The sequence below is a fragment of the Camelus ferus genome, chromosome 20 (assembly GCF_009834535.1).
Source record: "Camelus ferus isolate YT-003-E chromosome 20, BCGSAC_Cfer_1.0, whole genome shotgun sequence".
In the NCBI taxonomy this organism is placed as follows: domain Eukaryota; kingdom Metazoa; phylum Chordata; class Mammalia; order Artiodactyla; family Camelidae; genus Camelus; species Camelus ferus.
In genome coordinates, this window is record NC_045715.1 from 9,273,679 (window position 1) to 9,294,684 (window position 21,006).

The window sequence follows — 21,006 nt, forward strand, 5'->3', positions numbered from 1 at the left end:
GATACTTTCATTCAACACACATTTAAGAGGCTTTGAGCCATGTTCCATGTTAGACGCTAAGGATGTAATGAAACAGCCCTGCCCTCCAGGAATGAAGAACCATAAAAAGCTAATAAAGTGAGTCTATGACAGAGAATCAGTACTACATCATCACGAGTGACACAACGTTTGGTAGGGATATAAATCAAGGAAAATATCCTGGAAGAGGTAACAACTGAACTTGACTTTTACAGCCTGAACAGAAGGTAGGATGGGAGGGAGGGAGAAGAGTGTTGTAGATCGGGGTATGATGGAAGCAGCACAAGTCTGGAATCAGGCATCCTGGGAAGGAGCCTCAGTTCTGCAACTTGCTAGTCACTGATTGTCAACCTTAAAAAAAAGTCATTTATTTACTTCTCTGGTACTCAGCTCTACATCTGTAAAATGGTTTTCACAGTTAATACAATCTTTGCCTACTTCACAATGTGGTTGTAAGGAAAGCCATTACCAACTATAAAATAACTATTACTGTTTAACAGCTTAAAGTAGTTTAAGAGCTCACTTTCTCCTCCTCTGTACTGAACACAAAGAGGGTGCTGTGTCATCACCCCTTCCGCTAAGCTTGCTTCCCTCAACTCAGGTGACAACTGGTTTCTTTAGCAACTTCCTGCCTGAGGACAGTATTCAAGAGAAAAACTCACGAAGTGACTGCAATCCTATCCTCAAACTATGGCAGGACCCTCTATCAGTGGTCCAGAACTAACACTGTCAAGTATGATGAAATATTAAAGGTTTAATCTTTTAAATTTCCTGCAAAGTTTTTACTATATATGATATTCTACTATATATATATTTTACTATATATGATATTCTAATTTTATGTTTTCTAGTATGTCGTTTCCCCTGAACTCAGCAAAAGACAGTACCTTTTCCTACTATTCTTCTCCTGCCATTTTTGGGGACTTCACTATCACTTGTATCACACAAACCATTACTTCAGTAAATTTTTGTCATTTGTGACAGATACCTTGGAAATTCTGATTAATCTCCAAATTTGAAATACAGATTTTTACACATATTCCTTTCTCCAGAATATTTCCATGAAGATGCATGGTATAAATGAGGTTCCTTCTCCTTCAGTGAGAGGATTTTGCACTGATGAACATTTCACCACAATGCAGTGTGACCAATTCATGTTCCAAGACCAAATTAACATCAAATAGATAAAATCTACCCACTGTTTCAGTGAAAAAGAAAATGATCATTCCACTAGTCCTGAACCGAACTGAGATCCAGATGTTGGATGATCTGGGCAGGCTGAATTCGTAACAACTTGCTCTCACACGCCAGCATTCAATTCAAATGATCACATTTCATGAACCTTTAGGTTTCATGAATAGTAAGCCTGAGGATGTCATAGTATGCTGACAGAGACATCTCTTCTCTCAAAGCTCTTCGAGTGGAGACCATGCCTAGCGGAGTGTTTGACATCCAACAGGTCCTCAATACTATCCTCATGTTATATGCTTACTAAATGACTCAAACATCTGCTAGGCACAAGGTACTTAAAAACAGGCTCTCTTCAACAAAGATTTCTGCAAAGTTAGTTATTTGGATCTCAGGAAACACTACACATTTACACCAAAATAAGCCCACACAGAAAAAAAAAGTTGTAAACATATCATGTTAACCGCAGACGTGAAATATACTCTAGGGACTTAACCTGGAAAGGTAACAAATGGCAATGATGCGGCCATCTGCACGGGTCTGCTGGGGCAGGAAGACGACACTGCAGAGCCCGGGATGTGTCCCCGTCACCCCACTAGAGGGAAGAGGAAGGACAGGAGGAGGAGCCTGCGTGCACACCAGGGGAGTGGACAGCTCTGGGGGATGTACTCCCCACCCGTTCAGTCTCCGGGGTTTGGGAGCTCTCGGGTGCCCCCCATGGGCCATCCAACTCAATTTTTCTGAATTGTTAGAAATGATGATGCCTGTAATTAGGGCTGCTTACAGTAATGCAAAAGCTACAGAAATCCCTTACCTGGTGAAGTTATTGACTTGCTGTGATCTTGACACGTTTATACTGTTCAGTTCTGGTACATTCAAACTGGATGACTGGTGTTTACTATGGCAATATGACTGATGTGCTTTATTTGATATTACACCATTACTACAACTTTCAAAACCTGGGGAAAAAAGAAGAGATACTTCATAAAAATAGAAATAAACACAGGAAGGTTGTAACAAATGTACCATATGCTGATTAAGTATTTAAAATTTTTATAATATAGGAAAGTCAATGGACTACTTTAATAGAAAACAAATGGATAACTTCTTTGAAAGAACACAGGATACTTCATTGTGAGCTGTAATTAGCATCTCCTGTATTTATTGAAGGCTTAATTATGGGTCTCCTTTAATCCTCACAACCCCTCACTGTGAAGCCCAGAGTTACCATAGCCCCATTTTACACACGAATGCATCAAGGCTAAGGCTTTGTGCCTTTGAGCCTGAAATGCTGTTCGCTGTCAGAGGGGGTGTGGCTAAGGACACAAATGTGAGAGTCACACTCATTATATAGGATGGTGATATAAATAAGCTGAGAGGCAGCACCATAGGGAAGTCTATGCTGGCTGAGAAAAAGCGAAGTATTACTCTGTGAAAGGGAAGGAAACAGCATTTGACTTCTGTTTCAGAGAATTAAATGTACAGAGGGAAGATAATACCTTGGGAAAAACAGACATAAAGAGACAAGCAAAGAAAAAAAGACTGAGAAGGGTCAGAAATAAACCTGTAGAAGTGATGTCATAAAAGCCAAAAGGAGAGAGTTTTAAATGAGAGAACATCAAAAGCCTTAGAGAATAAACTGGTGAGTCCAGAAAGGGGGAGGAGGGAATGAACAGGCAGCCCTGACTCCTGCCAGTGGCTCAGCTGGGAGAGAGAGAGCTCGCAGCTGGGCGCGGTGACGGGTGGCTTCAGACCCACAGCCATGTCACCGCCTTCACATTTGTACTTTTATTAAATCACACAATTACTGTCTCATTACCAAATATCTCTGATTTTATTTCCAGAGACAACTCGAATGTTGACCTTTGTTTATGGAGATCTGTCAATAACCTGTTCTTAGAAGAAATAGCTCATCTTTAAGTTACTTCCTGATACTGAAAACACAAATCTGACCTGACCTGCCCACAATTTTTCTTCCTGAACATCCTGAGATCCAGTATATACATGTGCAAAACAGCTAGCAGAAATATCTAGATCTTTTTCAAGTTTTTGATTTGATTCAAAACCATGAAGGGTAAACATTTATTAAAGATAATGTCACAAGCCCGAGTCTCACCAGAGAAGTGTGCAGTGCTTCCTTTGCCTGATGCTAAATTGTGGATGTTCATTCCGTGGCTGGGGCTCATGCTTGGACTACTAAAGGGTCGAGGACTAACAGGATAACTGTCTTGAGATTTTGGACTTCGGCCTCCCAAACATCGTACTTCACTATCTGTACCATTCACCATTTCTATAAACTGACGTACTCTAAAAGAGGAAAAGAAAAATTTACTTCGATAATCTTCAAACACCCGTTTATTTACTTAACAGCAACAGATTTCTAAAAAAACATATTTTAAGAACTTGTACAGTATGGCCTTTAGATAGTATGCTAGGAATACTAAATATGGTTTCATATCCTGTACTGCTTAGAATACATTTAAAATTTTCCAGAAAAATGAGAGTATAATGCAAAAGATGGTGTACCTCCTCTAATCAAGATTTAGTAAGAAAATGAAAATCTATCTGTAGCTGTAACAAACCAAAATGGACCTCATTTTTTTTAGTTAAAATGATTTAATCAAAATAATATTCACACTTAAAAAATAATATTTACACTTGGAAGCAAATCAAATAGTACATAAGAATATAATGTACTTCTACGTACACACCTATCTGCAAACAAAGTAAAAGCCTAATGCCCCGCTTTCCTTCATCCCTAGTTTGCAACTTCGTCCCTAATCTGCAGCCTCTTAACCAAAACAGGCCATATTTAAACTTTTATTCTAAATCAAAACAATTCCAACATTTGACTTAGAGTTTCTGGTTCTCAAAGAGTTGAAATCTTATGCTTAATTACACCCGAAATTTTAAAATAACAAAGATTCATACAACCAATAAAAAGTGCCAATTAGGATGGCTATTATTTAAAAAACAACACAAAAGAAACAAAATAACAAGTGTTGGCAAGAATATGGAGGAACTGGAACTCCTGTACACTGTTGGTAGGAATGTAAAATAGTGCTGGGCTGTGGAATTGTGAGGACTAATTTCCAAAAAATTAAACAGAATTACCACATGGTCAGTAATTCCACTTCTGAGTGCAGACCCAGAAGAACTATTTGTATACCTGTGCCCACTGCAGCGTTATCCACAACCACCAAGAGTGGGAGCCACACAATGTCCACTGAAAGATGAATGAGTAAATACAATGTGCTATATACATATAACAGTATTATTCACCCTATAAAAGGAAGGAAATTCTGACACCTGCTACAACATGAAGGAACTCTGAGGACATTATGCTAAGTGAAATAAGGTAGTTACAAAGGACAAATATTCTATGATTCCATTTATATGAGGTACCTAGAGTAGTCAAATTCAAATTTATAGGAACAGAAAGTAACGCAGTAGTTGCCAGGAGCTGAGGGGGAGAGAGACACGGGGAGTTGGTGTTGAACGGGTACCAAGTTTCAGTTTGGGATAATGAGAAAAGTTCTGGAAATGAATGGCTGGTGGTGGCTAAAGAACAATGTGAATGTACTTAACAAAACTGTACATGTAAAAATGGCAAATTTTATGTTTATTTTTACTGTGATTTTTAAAAAATGCCACAGACTTACTATAAGGTAATTTACAGGAGGAAAAATAGATACCCACCTTCTAAATAACATTTTTAAACACAGGGACAGAGTGACAGAAGGGCAAACACAAAATGAAAAAGTGCCTTCTGCTTACAGTCCTCAACACAAAAGTGTATTGGATAATGTGTCACTTAAATGTGCTACACTATAAAATCATATCTAAATATTTGAAACAAGGTAAAACAAAAATTAAAACTATAAAAACATGAAAATAATTTTGGTTATATAACATACATATAATCAATATACCATTTATTAAACTCACTTTAATGTGAAAAGGAGATTGGGATTTCTTTCAAGTAAACTTGGGTATAACTGCTGTGTTGTTTCAATGGCTTCTCCCATTCTTCCTGCTAAAACCAATTTCTGAATTCCTATTTAGAAAAAGAAAGCAAAAGATCAATTTTTTAAGAGTAGAAATAGAAACTTAGTGGACCATCAAAAAAAAAAAGTTAGTACAAAGTCTCTAATTATTGTGATTAATTTCCATTTCTTTCTTTAACTTATAGTTTCCATTACAAGGAAAATTTTCAGACAAATTAAAAAATTAGAAAAACAAGTACTTTCATAAACTACAAAAAAAATCAAACTAACATACAAGTAATACAGGAAAAATAGCTGTTTAGCAATATTGATGCATTAAATATTATGATTTAAAAAGGATGGGTTTGTTACAGCATACGCTGTGGTGATGGTTTCATGGACAGACACTTATCTCCAAACTCATCAAGCTGTATATACCAAACATGTACAGCTTTTACTGTGTCAGTCACACCTCATGTGGTTTTTTTAAAAAAAGGCCATAGGAAACATTTAAGAAATAATATTCAAAATGTCTTATCAAATATTATAACCTTTTGAACCTGGTACTAAAAGAATGATAGCCTCTGAGTAAGACCTGAATTCAACAGACACCCAGTGAGCCTGCCCTGAGTGTCAGGTGATGAGGCTACAAGGGGACGCGATCATCTGTCTGCCAGGCTTACAGACAGACAAGCACACGATTAGCCACATACAGCACAATGTGGTCAGTGCGATTACAGCAGTGTGACCTGTAAACATTCTGTTTTCACCCATAATGTCTTGTTTTTATCTCTAAATTCTCATCAAGTCACACCCTCCCTGAAGGACTGAGCGCAGCAGTTTCAGGATGGCTAGCTGTGGAACAGTTACGCTGACATGCCCTTGTTAAAGCAGGCCCCACAGCTCTGGCCAAAAGCGCCAGGACCTAAGCAATAAGTACTTAAGATCAATACTGTCTTAGATTTAGATAGCAATCTTAATGCAAAGCTATTTAAATTTATCTCACACATTATCTCCACTAACATCAAACCATGGGACTACTTCACCAATTAAAAAAACACTTCTTATTAAATGTCTACTTTCTGAAAGCACGAAACATTTTTTAAGAAAAAAAAGGTAAACATTTCTTACAAAAATTTCTCCAAAATTATCTTTCTATATCCAGAATGTTAATACAATCCTGTGAATTTTTTAAAGCTGATCTTCAAACATATTATAAAAATAAATCTCAGAGGCATCAATTTTAAATTAATATATTTAGAAAAAATTTAATTAAAAAAATAAAATTTCTAAAAATCAATGTAACCAAACCTATAATCTGCAAACAAGTATTAGCCATGCACCACAAGGTCCTTACTTTGTCTATTCTTAATGGAAGCTAATTCTTCTAGAACGGTCTGGTCTGTAGATCTGGCAAAGGCCTCTGCCGTAGCACAGTACCCGTGGTGGACTAAGTAAGATGAAACCATTCTTAAAATAAAAAGAAGAAACACACATCTTTTAGTCAAGAGAATACAACCTTCATACTATAATTTATATAAACAAGGTCTACTCTGGTGTTACAAAACCAACTTATTCCCTTGAAACAATTAAGGCTTTTATGACCTCAACTTAAAAAGTAAGTTCAAAAAATCATTTTGTTTTATTCATGTGGTTATTTCCAAAAAGATAACTGCAAATGCTATGTTGAGACTACTCTCCCTAAAAATAAATACTACAAGAGAATCAGGGACATGAAATGACGATGACTCCTAGCATTTCAGAATCCCCAGGCCCTCTCCTTCCCATCCCTATTCAATCATATTAACCATCATTTCTGTTTTACCTTTATCATATGATTTATCCCAGTAACGTGTTGGCATTTTGTAAAATAAAACAATAGATTAACTCTTTGTATTCAGGAGCTGAACCACTTTCTTTATCCACCAGTTATATAAGATGGAATCTCAAGATGTGAACACAAAAAATACTAAGGCGAACCGAGAGAGACTCTTCCAGAACAAAGTCTATGAGGGGGATAACACTCATCAATGAGGAGCAGCCTTCTTAGCCAAATCAGTCAGTATGGTTGTGCACAGGAGACGAATTACTCAAATATGATTTACGTGTAAGCGACACACTTCCAAAGAGCAACTTTATTTTTCAAAAAGCCACCAAGTGTATTTACAAGTATGGTGCTTACATCTAAGCACAAAATGTTGGAAAAACTGTTGACTAAACAGTATTAACTCATGTATTTGATACGTAAATACTCAACTCTAACCTGCCTCCACCTGGCACTAACTACTAAGGGCCCATTAGAGAACGACAGGAAGCAGTGGCTCAGGAAAAGGGGACTGAGAGGGGTGGGGGGAGATCTCTAAGAAACAGATTTTTCATTTTATTTCATCTAACTGTTCAAATTAATTTAAGAGGGTAGGGGAGAACCTTTTAAAATGGACTTCCCAGGAGGTCACAGTCAATGTCATTTTGTGAAGCATGGGGCAGGCGTGGGTGCCCTCACTGGACCCTGGCTGCAGGATTAAGATAAGTAAGGCCCCCTCTAGGACTCTGCGGCCACGACGCTCAGTGGTAATGGCTGGCAAAGCACCAAGGGGCGTGACCCTCAGAGCGCAGCCTATCTCAGCCCCACCTCCTGGCGACCATGGGATACTGAGTCGGCTCCAGTGTTCTTTCAGCGAGTGTCGAGCTCTGTCATACCAGACGCTAACAGCCCTAGGGAGGCAGCTTATTTTCAGAATCATCATCTCTTCCAAAAAATATGCAAAGGTTTATTAGATTGATAAATTTAAGATGGTTCAAAGCAATTATACAGACAGTTAAGATGAACTGTTTCAGACTGACGGTATCTTTAAGCTTTGCTATTTTCTTGGGTTAGATTACAATAGTGACAATGACTATTTAAACTCAATGGTATTTATTTAAAGTCTCTACTATTTTGAGTTTTAAGAGCTACCATTCAGTACTACTGACATCCAGGGGTTATCTCTAGCCTTCTAAGCAAAGGCGTAGTCTAAAAAGTTGACTGTCATAGGAGCTATATTTTCTTGCTGACTACCATAACGAAATTCTACTTTTTCATAAAAAGCTTCCTAATAAAACAAGGTGAAAATTTTCTATAAAGAATGCGTTGTGATAAAGGGTATTCGTTTTATGGTACTTTAACCGACACCCACTTTTGGCCTGCTGCTGCCCTCCTCTACCACTGTCTTTACTGGCTCCTAAGTATTTAACCTGCACCAAGGAATCCACACTCCATGTTCCCTTCACCTCCTCTTAAATGTCTAGTAATAGCATACACAACAAGTAAATGGAGTTTTAAAAATTCCTTAAGCTGGAGGCTTTTGGTCAAAGGGGTCCTAGTAAACAAAAATAACTGATATTACTCTTGCAGAGTAACCCATTCACTGGAAAAATTTAGCCAAATCCTGAAACATGAAATGTACCTATCAAGTCTCTCTCCCAGAATGTAAACTACACTATTATTTTGATGCTTATTCTTATTGAGCAATAATTCTTTTTCCTCATGAATATTTAAATTACTGCTGAACAACACAGCCAACTTCATGTCCAAAAACCATACTGCTGAATTATACAATCTAAATTACCTTTCTGAAATTACTTTTGCATTGGCACTATTAATAGTTGAACCATGCAACCTATGGAAATCATTAAATCATTAAATCCTATTTCTCAGGATAGCAAATGAATAAGCCTAACCTAAGAGATCTAGTGTCACTTTATTTCCTCCAGCAAAATACTAATAAGTCAGACTAAAATACAATTATGCATGTGTGTCAGCCAAACATTACTAATACACTAAAATTACTAGGATATACATTAATAGATTAAAAAGCTTCAATAAACAGTCTTTCATACCTAAAGGAGAAACGTTTTATAAAAACGGTACTTGTGAATATGCCAATTCACATTTCTTCACTCACTTTTGTATCATGGTCTGCCACTCTCCTTCGCGGTCTCCAATAGGAAACCGGTCTATCTGTGCCTGTATTTTGGTTCTCCACTCTCGCATGTAATCTTCTATATCAAACACGAAAGGATGTTGCCCAAAATTAGCATCAACAACTTCTCCTGGTGTCTGGAGCCCCACAGTAGGATATAAATTTGGCTGTAAGAGAACACATTTCACTGAACATCTATCCTTTTTATGTTAAAAACTCATTCAATTCTTTCAAATGCTATCTTCAAAATAACAGAACTACAAATTTACTTGATGAATATTTAAAAATCTCAGTCAAAAACTAGTAGAAGAAGACTAAAGCAAATGATCTAACACACATTATATGCTGGCTGAAAAATATCACTTCCTGTAATCTAATTATCAAGAAAAATATGTAGCTGCCTAAGCCACTTATTTATTCAGAGACCATATGGCATTATACTTCTAATAAATGAAGACATCATTCTTGCTCTTAAGAATATGTCATATAGTAATTACAGAGGTTCAAGTATAAACATATAATCCAGGTTTACCCTTTTATAGATGATCTATGTGATGCATTTCTAGAAACCGCATGTGAAAGCTAGTTACCACAGAAGTATATCCTAACAGGGCACGTACTATTTTAAGTTTACTAATTTCACACATCTGTACATCTGCTATGCCTTTATAAAGGGATGGTGATAAGGATTACAAGCAAAACAGTACCATTAGGGGTAGAGGTCCTTTATATAAAAATAAAGAACTCAAATCCACTTATTTCAAGAAAGGGAAAGGATGGAGTTAAACATTCAAATTCATAAGAAATGCATTTAACCCAAGATACACTCCAAGATTTCAAGGCTAAACAATCAAGTTTAGTAGCTTCAAGTATGTGTTCAAAAAAGACAGGAGTCCTTCTTTTGGCTCTATCACTAGCTGTTAATCTAAAGGGGGGAATAAGTTACTGAATGTCTACTAAATGACAGGGTTTAATCATTATAATTCTGTTAAGTCATTATTATTATTTGCATTACAAAGATACAGAAATTGAGGACTAGGGGTAAATTAACTTGCTCGTGGTCATTCTACAGTATGGCAGACTTGGAACACAGGTTTATCTGATACCAACTCTAAGTTCAATTTTTCTTTTTATTACTCCAAGTCCTACTTCATCTTTATTCTCTGTATTTATGCCTTGTTTGTTTTAATGGTTATCACAAGTATTCTCAGTACAAATTCAGGTAAAGATTAAGAGGATAATCTGTGTATAAATATAAGACGCTTAGATTTTACTGCAAAAAGCTAAGACAGTGTTTTTAAAATTAACTGACCGACCAAGCAACCAAATCAAAAACAAAAGGCATGTACTGTTCCAAAATATTGAGAAATATAGTCACACTGGATTAGGGAAATAAATGATACTGCAATGTACACAAATGTACTGATTTTTCATAATCAACAAAACTAGCAGGTTAACAGAATTTTAAGCTAAGACAAGTGAGACGCTTATTACAACCTTCTCAGTTCACCAGTGAGAAAACCAAGACCTCAAGAGCTTAAGGATTTATCCAAAAGCACACAGCTTGTTCATGGTTCCCTACTCCAAGCATAGGACTCTTTCCATTAAAGCCCATTACAAAATTATGACATACTTTAAAACAATAATATATAAAGCCAAACACTCTTATGTCAAGACAAATGGACTTCATAGAAAAAAATCTGTCACATATATAATAAAAGATCAATATTCCAAATACAAAAAATATTCTCACAATACTGGAGGACAAAGATTACTAGTTCAAAATTTTTAAACTGGCAATATATTGGCAATTTTAGGAAGAAATATAAAATGACAATAAAAATATGAAGAGACACAAACTCAATTTTTAAAAAAGCAAATTAAAATAAGATTTTTTTGCACGTAAGATTTAAAAGACTGAGACATACCCAGTGTGGATGAAGACTGAGAAAATAAGCCCCCTCAGCCACTGTATACAGAAATGTGAGCCAATATAAAGCTGACAAAGCAATTTCACTTGTAAGAATTTAATCTCACAGAAAAACAAACATGTGCAAAGATATATGTCCTGCAGCATTAGTTGTAACAGCAAATAAAAAACTAAAAAGGTCCAGTCATAGGTGACATTATATACCACATATCACTGAACCTCAGACTCCAGTAACTCCAGGACTTAACCAACATTATGTCTAAGAAAAAAACACTAGTCACTAAACTCTGACAGGCCACAGATTCTAAATTGCATCCTATTTCATGAACATTAAAATATGAAAAATATGTATCTTAGAATTGTGGTAGTACATCATACAGTAAGATATTATAAAAACAAGCAAAAAGAAGAGTAAAAGATTTGTATGCTGATATAATGGACACACTGGCTAATGTAAGTTCAAACAGGCCCGAAGGACAGACCCTCAGCACAATCATTCTATCTAAAGAACCTGGGATTATAAGGAATTTCTCTTGTTTACATTACTGTATGTATAAACATTTCTTTTATTACTTGAATATATAACACTATCTGTGAAGTTCCTGTAATCAGAAAGTGGTAAAAAACTAAAAATGACAAAGTTAGCTTGGCCTCAATGAAAATACCTGTAACTTTTATACGACTTACTCAACCTTAAAACTGAAGAATCTGAAGGGAAGAGATTATTAAGGACATAGCTTGTAACTGGCTAAACTATAATTTTTAAAAAATACAACAGACTTTTTTACCTTGCTAGATTATAGATATCTAAAAACAGAATAAAATAACAATGCAATGGTTTTTAGTACAGTCACCGAGCTGTGCAGCCATCACCACTGTCTACTTTTACATTCTCATCACTCTAAGAAATAACCCCATACTTAGTAGCAGTCACTCCCTATGACCCACATCCCCTAACCCCTGACAACCACTAACCTACTTTTTGACTCTACTGATTTGCCTATTCTGGATACTTCAGATCAACAGAATTATGAAACGTGGTCTTTCGTGACTGGCTTCTTTCATTTAGTATAATGTTCTCAAGGTTCATCCATGCTACAGCATGTATCCAGACAGTGGATTTATGTAAAACAATGTTTTCTCAGAAACTGTTTCTAAATTAAAAAAAAAAAAATCACTCTTGCCTATGTAGAATTAGACATAAGTGAAAATAATTAAAGTCTCTATCAAGAGAATAGAAAAATATGTGGGTCTCATTTCTATTATCCCATGAAAGATGAAGTTACTAAAAATACTATTCAAAAGCCAGTATACACAGTAAAAGTCATATTCTCAATATCAGAGTTTTGTTCTCTTATATTTAAAAGATTTTTTCCTAATGAAAATGAAAGTAAATGTATCTATAAAAAGTAGATTTCAAATGAGACTAAGGAACTGGAAAGTGGCCTCATTTTAAACGTGAATAGCTTCCAGAACAAAAGGAATTTCTCTAATTCCAAACTGAATTAGTTTATAGATGGATGTTTCTCAAACTGGTGAGGTGAGCTGGGGAAGAAAGATTACTCTGAAAAGCATCTAAGGTTTTTCAGAGATGTAAAACACCCTACGTCCCATGATAGCTGAACTGTGTTTCTATAACTCTGTTCTCCACCAGGACTGAGTGCTATGACTCGCTAGTGAGAGATCTCAGGTACAAAACATAAATACTTGTTTGGTGGTACCTTTAAGAGAAAGACTAACTTTTTCCTTCCTTTTTAAGAAGAATGATATGTTGCATGTGGAAGTCCCAGAAGATCTCACAGTCATAAAAATAAAGAGCTCTCAGAACCACTACATTAAAAGAAAGCTTACAACCACCACCATAAACCACCACTTTACCCACTGCGACAGAGCTGAATATCATCCTTGGTTAATTACAGACGAGGCAAAAAACATAACTGGTGATTCTAAAGTGGGACAGAAAGCGATGCGAAGGCAACACAAAAGCAGTCACCGTGTCTACAACTAGCTGAGCCCTTTCCAAACGTCCACCACCATCAATGAGGAACAAACCCTCCTAACTCCGGCAAGCTGGTTTTACTTGCTTAGTGCCACAAAAAAAGGAGGAAGGAAAAACACCCGAACCAGATACTCTAACCAACTCCAAATGAAACGCAGGGTCTTAGCAAAACCTTTACAACAGTTCTGAGCCACATGAACCCACCTACCAGCATCTGCACCTACAGCCCCCCATCCCCACCACAGATGCTCTTCTCTGAAGCCCCACTTCCCACTTACTCGCTGTCACTTCCCTTGTCCGCTCAAGGACATGATCGCTGTTACTTTTCCTTTCTGTATACAACACTAACTGTTCTTCCTGCTGCTGAGTCCTCCTCATCAGCAAACACCCTGCTAAATCTACAAAACGTCTCCTACAACCACCACATCCCATTTCTTTACTTCCCACTGTGATCAGAATCCTCCAGCATTGTCCATACTCTATATTCCTACTCTTTCTTAAAACCTTTCCAATCAGGACTTCTCCATCACTCTGCTGAAACTCTCTTGGCAAGGTCACCAGTGACTGCCACTCTGCGAAATCCACTAGTCGAATCTCAGTCCTGGTCTTATGTGATGTATTGTAGTGGCACTGGACACAGCTGATTTCTCCTTCCTTCTGGATATATTTTCTTCACTTGGCTTTGAAGACACCCAACTCTTAGTCTTTCTCCTACCTCACCGACTGCTTGTTACTCCTCAATTTCACTCTGCTGGTTCCTTTTCTTCTCCCCACTACGGCACGCCCCAGGACTCAGCCCTTGCTCTATTTCTCAGCCTACACATGCTCCCTTGTTGATCTCATCCAGTCCCATGACTTTAAATTTAAACACTGAAATGCCAATGGCTCCCAAATTTTCATCTTCAGAACAGATTAGTCTTTTGAATTCCAGGCTTGTATAGCCTGGACTGCATGCCTGACAAGTCCATTTAACTTACCCAAAATTGAACCCTGATTCCCTCCTCAAAACCTCCTCCACCTAAAATACAGCCTTCTCCGTATCAGTAAATGGCATCTCCACTCTTTCCTCAGGCCAACAATCTTGAAGTCAAATCTTCTCTCTCACATTTTCACATGCAATCCATCAGAAAATTCTCTTGGCTCTCAGATTTTTAAAAAATCTTGTTTATTTATTTAGTATTTATCACTCATTTAACTCATCTGAAACTTGCTTTAGTATAAATATAGACAAAATCTTAAGATTATGTATTTTTTCTAAAAGATAAACAAGTGTTCTCCATCACTGCTCATCAAATAATGCTTCTTGATGAGCAATTTTGATCTGTAGACCCCAAACTTTCTCTAGCTTAGCAAAGTTGTTTCGTTCTATTATAACTTTGATTTCTTCTGTTTTTTTCTAGCATTTGCTTCAGGGAGATTAATAATCTACAGATTGGGGGTCTATACTTGAGGCTGGAATCATCTACAGTCAGCGGCACCGCACGGCCGCCGGTAGGGCAGCTGTCATGATGCAGCAGCGGTCGCCGCCTGCACTGGTGGGAACCTGCTGAAGAACGAGTTCACCGAAACTCTGGGTCTTGATTTTTCTCCCTCAAACGGCTGGATAAGTGCAACCCCTAAGACACTTTAGTCAATAAGCCACTATTGACCCATTGAGAAAGGAATGTCAGAGTCCTGGTTGGGTCGGGAAACCTTTAGTTTAATACCTTCTGGTCGTATGAAGAAAGTGAGGGTGTAAAACCTGGCACCATGTGATCAGGAGCTTGAAAGCAAATGTCAGAGACATAATGGAGAACTCTAAAGAAATGTTCTTGAAGGCAGAGAAGACAGTATCACGCAGACAACCAGGGACTTAAATCTACGCAAGTGCCGTAAAAGGTTGGATTCTGAACGTGACGAAGTCTGGGGAGTACCTTAATTTATATTGCTTACTGCATCATTTTTAGGTGTGTAGGAAGTGATGCTGACTAAAAATACACATTTAAATACCTGAAGAGATCATTCAGTGAATGTAAAATATACATTCTAAATGACAAGAGAGCACTGTCTCACAAGTTTATTAGTTTGTTGGTTTCCCCTCCCACCTTAGGGCAGATACGACGCATATTACAACTGACAAGCGTCTTAGATTTGGTAACTAAGGCATCTGGAATCAAACCATGCCTTACACCCCTAGTTATGCCAAGTCACCATCATTTCTTGCCTGAATTTCTGCAACAGCCCCTCACAGGGCAGCATGCTTCCACCCCTACTCCCCCTACAGTTTATCTGAGCGAATGGCCCAGGCCTTACAATGGCCCCCAAGGTCTAGAGGATCTACTGGTCCTCCCCACCATCATCTCTGACTCATCCCACTGCCTCCTCCCATGTCTCCGTACCCACTTCCTGCTATTCTTCAAACACGCCAGATGAGCTCCCGCCTTAGTACCATTCCCTAATCATTCTCTCCGCCTGGAACATTCTCACTCTACATATCTATTAGTCAGCTCCCTCGCGTCCCCAGAAGTCTCTGCTCAAGTCTTACCTTGAGCAAAGGGAACAACTTGTACAACCCATGCTGTCTTCGGTATTCCCACGCTCTGTTTTTTCTCCTTCTTTAAAAAGTACTTAAAACCTTTTAAAATATTTTTAACGTTCAGTTTATTCTCTGACTTCCTCAGCCTGAATACTCCAAGAGGACAGAGACCTCTGAATCCCAGGCCCAGAACCCGCCACACAGTGGCACTCAGCACACACTCAATTCGTAAAGGGCGAGAATTGTACAGACACTTGCTGAAAAGCCCAGCAATAGCAAAGAAACATTCTGAATGAATCCACAGTGATACTGAAAAGCATGTTTTAAATGATCATTTCCAACGTAGTTTTTAGCTGCAACTCAGTTCCCCTGGGCAATGGTGTCCAGCGCACTTTGGAGCCTGAGTTCTGAAGGACTACAACAATGGTGGCTCAAGAAAGGAGCTCCAGTCTGTGCATGGCACCACATGTAAACTGAGTAATTATCAGTAAGACTGTGTTTTAAACATGATTAGCACTAGTTTCTTTATACTTCTTTCAATTAAAAATGTAAAACTACTTTTATAAGAAATTATGTCTTACCGGTAAGTCAGTGAAAGCAATACCTGAAAAGGAAAAAGAAAAAAAAAAGTGGCATTAGAAGCTGTTTTTCAAGGGCAGAATACGCTGACAAGCTGAATTTAACTAAAAAAGAAGGGAAAGAATAGCAAAAGAAGAAAAAACTAAAAACCTAAATATAAAATAACAAGACAAATTTTTTTCTCAGTAATGCTTAGCAGGACTGAGAGAATGCTGGCCCCTTCCAAGCTCATCTTTCTTGTTAGTTACACACCAGTCTTATCTCTGGGGGCTGCTGCTGCCTCCAGGATTTCTGAAAAGGTTTCAGAATATATCTTCAGAGCTATGTTAAGAACCACGTAAGAAAACTGGTTGCAAAACAGTCATTTAATTTCTGCCCTACACCTAAGCTGCTTCACCCAGCCTTATTATTTAATCTTCCTTACTTCGACTTAGCTTTTAAGTAATTTTGAGGGGAAAAGATTTTCTGTTACCCAAAACAAGAAAAGGTAAACAGAAAATACAGCACCTGTTTCTTTAAAAAACAAAACTTATAAAAGTATACTTGCAAATAACTTCTGACTACTCTGAAAAAAGAACTAATTCCTCTTTCAAAGGGCACAGATTTATATAGTCGAGAATTTCTCTGGAATGTCCTTTGATAGTAGTTTCCACAGTTGTGTACCAAATACATTTGAATATTGGCAATACACTGGAATAAATCTACTGACGTCCCAAAGTGATGGCGTAATAATCTCCCTTCAAATATTTAGATACATTACTTAGGCAAAAATAAGATAATAAACAAACCAAATATCTCTGTAGGACCTCATTCATATATTTAAAAAGACTGAGCTCTAGAATAACAAGAAGGGTGGTGTTGGTGACTCAGTTAATCACAATCCTTTCTGAACACACATTAAAACAAAATAAAACTAGGCCAGCACCACTACCTCTATGGTGTTGAGCACCATCTAAAAAATGGGGGCCCTTCTGTGAAGTTATCATTAAGGTCTCTTCCCACTTGGGATTCTGTGGCTCTGTAATCGTGCTGTAACCAGAAAAACACAACTATCTGACTCTACTTATTAAAGTAAGAAAGTTAGAAGGGAAACTGACTATTAAATCCCTATTATATATGCTTTTAAATAAATGTGTAAAATGTATAAAAATAGTCCTTTGTAATTAAAAACTACTGATTTCATGACTTTTAAAAACTAGTAATTCATGTTGGCCTGTCAAAAGGAAAAGCAATGCTGGAGTTCTCCCCATCCTCCTTAAAACATTCCGATTACCTTGAGCTTCATTAATAAATAGAACGCAAAATGACTTGAGGGCCAAACAAATACAACAAGTTATTCTAAAAAATTTCAGAAAACTAAAAAGGATACAGAAAACAAGAGAATAAATAAAATACTATCATACACTGTATAAAATAATTTTTTATAAAACAGAAGCCTAATCAGTTATTTTCCTCGAAAATATCTATTGGTAACAAAGACGGTCTAAATTTATACTGTTTTAGCAAAATTTCCTTTTGTCAGTAATTACTGAAATCCTTACTTTACCAAAAACTCTAATGAAAAATTCAGCCTGGTTCCACAGACTCACACCTCTGAACACTGCCACCTACAGCACCACAGCCTACACACAGATTCAGACCGCAAAGTTGCCATTTTAACAAGTTGTGTAATTATTTACATTTTACACAGAAAACAGTTTTCTTCCTAGTTTCCCAATCTGTCAAGAGGCTTTCTGAAAAGTGATCTTCAACTGATGAATGATAAACAAAACAAAGTCAAAAAATTTCAAAAACTTGCGTACTGAAATGTTTCTCCTTTAATTATTTTCTCAAAAACTTTCCATTTCTCTTTATATGGTAAGTAAATAAAAATTTTGAAAATTTTCAGGAAACAGAAATTAAAGATATATTAGCTTTTGGGTAGAAATTATCCACTTCAGGAAATACAAGAGAAAAGTAACTGAATAATACTGTATCTTCTAGATGCTAGAATCTGGACCAGAGATAAGCACACTGCTCCACACTGCTCCGGTAAAGGGCCAGAGAGTAATGTTTTCTGCTCTCTAGGCCATGTGATCTCTGTTTCAACTACCCAATTCTGCTATCGTAGCAGGAAATCAGCCATATACAGTGCATAAATAAATGGGTGTGGCTGTGTTGCAATGAAACTTTATTTAAAAAACTGACAGGAGACTGATTTAGCCCATGGGCTATAGCTTGCTGACCTCTGCTCTAGAGGAATAATTTTTGTGCACCAATGTTTTATCACTGCATCCCCAGCACCTGGCCCAGTGTCTGGCAAATGACAGTAGACAACATTTAGTGAGTACTCACTATGCGCTAGACAATCACTTAAGAATTTCACATGCATCATTTCAGTTTGCTCTAACAACCTTAATAAGGTCAGCATTTTAGTGATCCTACTTTATGATCTGAGGCACAGAAAAGAAACTTGCATAAGGTTATACGGCCACACCAGGATAAATCCCAGGCAACTGAAGAACCACACTGACCACTGTTTTACTGCCTCTTTACATGCTTAATACACGTTAATTAAATTTATGATGGAATAATGACAAATGTTTCAAAGTTACTTAATATTAGCATGTGATTCCATCATTAGGTACCCTTTTCTTAAATAACATCTTACATTTTTAAAATAGCTTTCTTACTCAAGAGAAAATTTCAATGTAAATGCCTGGGAAAATCTAGTAAGAAAAAAATTATAGCACATCATCTATGATCTCATCTCCTAACACTTCTCCTCTGGAATAAAGTTTATAACTAAAAAGATAAATTTTGGTTTTAAAAATGTCTTCTTTTGCACCTTTGAACCAAAGGTCATTTCTCCTGGTTTAAGATTTTAAATTATCTTAAGCAGCCAAGCCAACAAGGACCATCCCAGTTTGCTTTGATAAGTCAGGGCTGGAATAGTAACAAATAAACTAGAAGGGCTGTATCCTCCTGGGAACCAGCTGGCCACAACAATCAAATCATAGATACACATAATCTGCATGCATTCTTTATCATTTTTTTGTTCCAAAGTGAACCTAAGAATCTCTGTGCACTTGCTACAACCTTTAAGTCAGATAGCACAGGACTTTAGAATCAGTATTAAAAATCAGAAGGAAAAATTTTAAACTGAATATAAATAACAACTTTATATAAGGAGTATGTTGAGATACTTTAAAAAAAGAATAACTATTACTAATGTAGCCAAAGAGTTAGGATTTTATACTATGAAATTCCAGAATAGTTTTTTGTGTTATATTAAAGAACATTTATTATATGTCTAAGCATACTATTTTCAGCTTAATTTTTAAATATGATTTATATGCAACCTGAAATGTTTGCCTTCTGGGGTTACTTAGTTTTTGCTTTCTTTCACTTCACCTCATCAGAAATAATTTGCTATTCTGAATCAAGGATGTTTCAAACAGTAAAATAATGTGAAACCTTTTTATTTTTAAAGCATTAGTCTTGCTACCCTTTATACTTTCTGCAATACAAAAACGAAAAACAAAAAACTTCTAAGAAAAGGGAGCCTAACAACCACACATAATTTTAAATCTGAAGTATCATGGGTATTATTCAAATAGAATTCCTTATTTCTTGTCAGTCTTACAACGAATAGATTTGCTCATGCTTTTATTAATCTATTTATTTGCCACCTGTCTTTTACAAGTTTTGCTGTTACTTGCTTATTTGAATTCTGCTCCCTTTTGCAGAACTAACTTGTAGTCACCATCCCTTATCAATCTGTTATAGGCCTGATTCGTCCATATGTCAACACTCTTCATTTGGTTGGGAGCACCAAGCTTTTCCTAGCTTTGTTATTACCCCCACACTCTACTAAAAACTGACGGCCCTTTTTTCTTACCACCTGTTACCTAGAGCACTGGATCAGATTGTGAAGGACTTAATTCAAAGCAAAGTAGAAAACACTCAGCATTTCTATTACTAGAATAAATATCTGAGCATGAAGGTTATTTCTAGTTAGTCCTAAATATGTGATACAATGTGGCTTTCATTGTTAAAAAAAAAAATAAGGGCTTTTAGTTGAATGTGGACCCATCATACTTTAGATTTAAATATTGACCATTTCCTCAACTCCCACCTAGAAGGAACAAAGTAATCATTTCCAGGGGCATCTATTCGTAAAAGAAGAATCACACAATAAGTACAATTACCATGCTGTAAGTACAATAATCACAACATCTGGTTATTTTACATGCAATTCATTATCTTAGTACCTAAACTATGTCCATTCTTGGTGTAGAAGCAGGTATTGTTGATAAGGTTAACACAACAGCCAATGACATCACCAGTTGTAAAAGTTGGTCCATAAGGTTGTCCCGTTCCAGAAGAACAAAATGAATGTCCATCATCACCATGATAACCATATGAATGTTTATCCCAGCCTAAAGAGAAAGTTCCAGTATATTTACAGTGAAAAGTAAGGTTCCTCTATACTACAGTTAGTCACCAAGAGTATAACAAGATAAGCAAGAACAGTACTACAACAGATAGTACAAAGATAAAATTCCCAAAAGGACATGTAAATTTTCAACAATTACACAACATAACTTCCATATTAAAATACTGCTTACAATGTTAAGGAAAGTAAATTTGCCACGCAGAATGCTAAAGCATGTCTTAAACAGAGAGGACAACTACCAGGGAAAAAAAAAAGAAAAAAAAAAAAAAACATGGCAAGACATTTTTCCACGCATACTTCCTTTGCTAACAGACCAAAGGAATTTTGCTTTGATTTGGTTTAAACACACACACATACACACACACACACACACACACACACACACACACAG

The 21,006-nt window shown here is 36.7% G+C and overlaps 1 protein-coding gene across 2 annotated transcripts in view; it reads right to left on the reverse strand.

The window, feature by feature from the left end:
- Positions 1-21,006, reverse strand: part of RANBP9 (RAN binding protein 9) — a 73,814-nt gene that overhangs the window by 12,802 nt on the left and 40,006 nt on the right. For both annotated transcript variants that reach the window (XM_032462511.1, XM_032462512.1), the window contains exons 4-10: positions 20,431-20,598; positions 16,180-16,202; positions 9,137-9,321; positions 6,550-6,662; positions 5,155-5,263; positions 3,323-3,513; positions 2,021-2,165 (exon numbers count right to left, since the gene is read on the reverse strand). In XM_032462511.1, the coding sequence (XP_032318402.1) occupies positions 2,021-2,165; positions 3,323-3,513; positions 5,155-5,263; positions 6,550-6,662; positions 9,137-9,321; positions 16,180-16,202; positions 20,431-20,598 (934 nt within the window). The remainder of the gene's footprint in view (positions 1-2,020; positions 2,166-3,322; positions 3,514-5,154; positions 5,264-6,549; positions 6,663-9,136; positions 9,322-16,179; positions 16,203-20,430; positions 20,599-21,006) is intronic.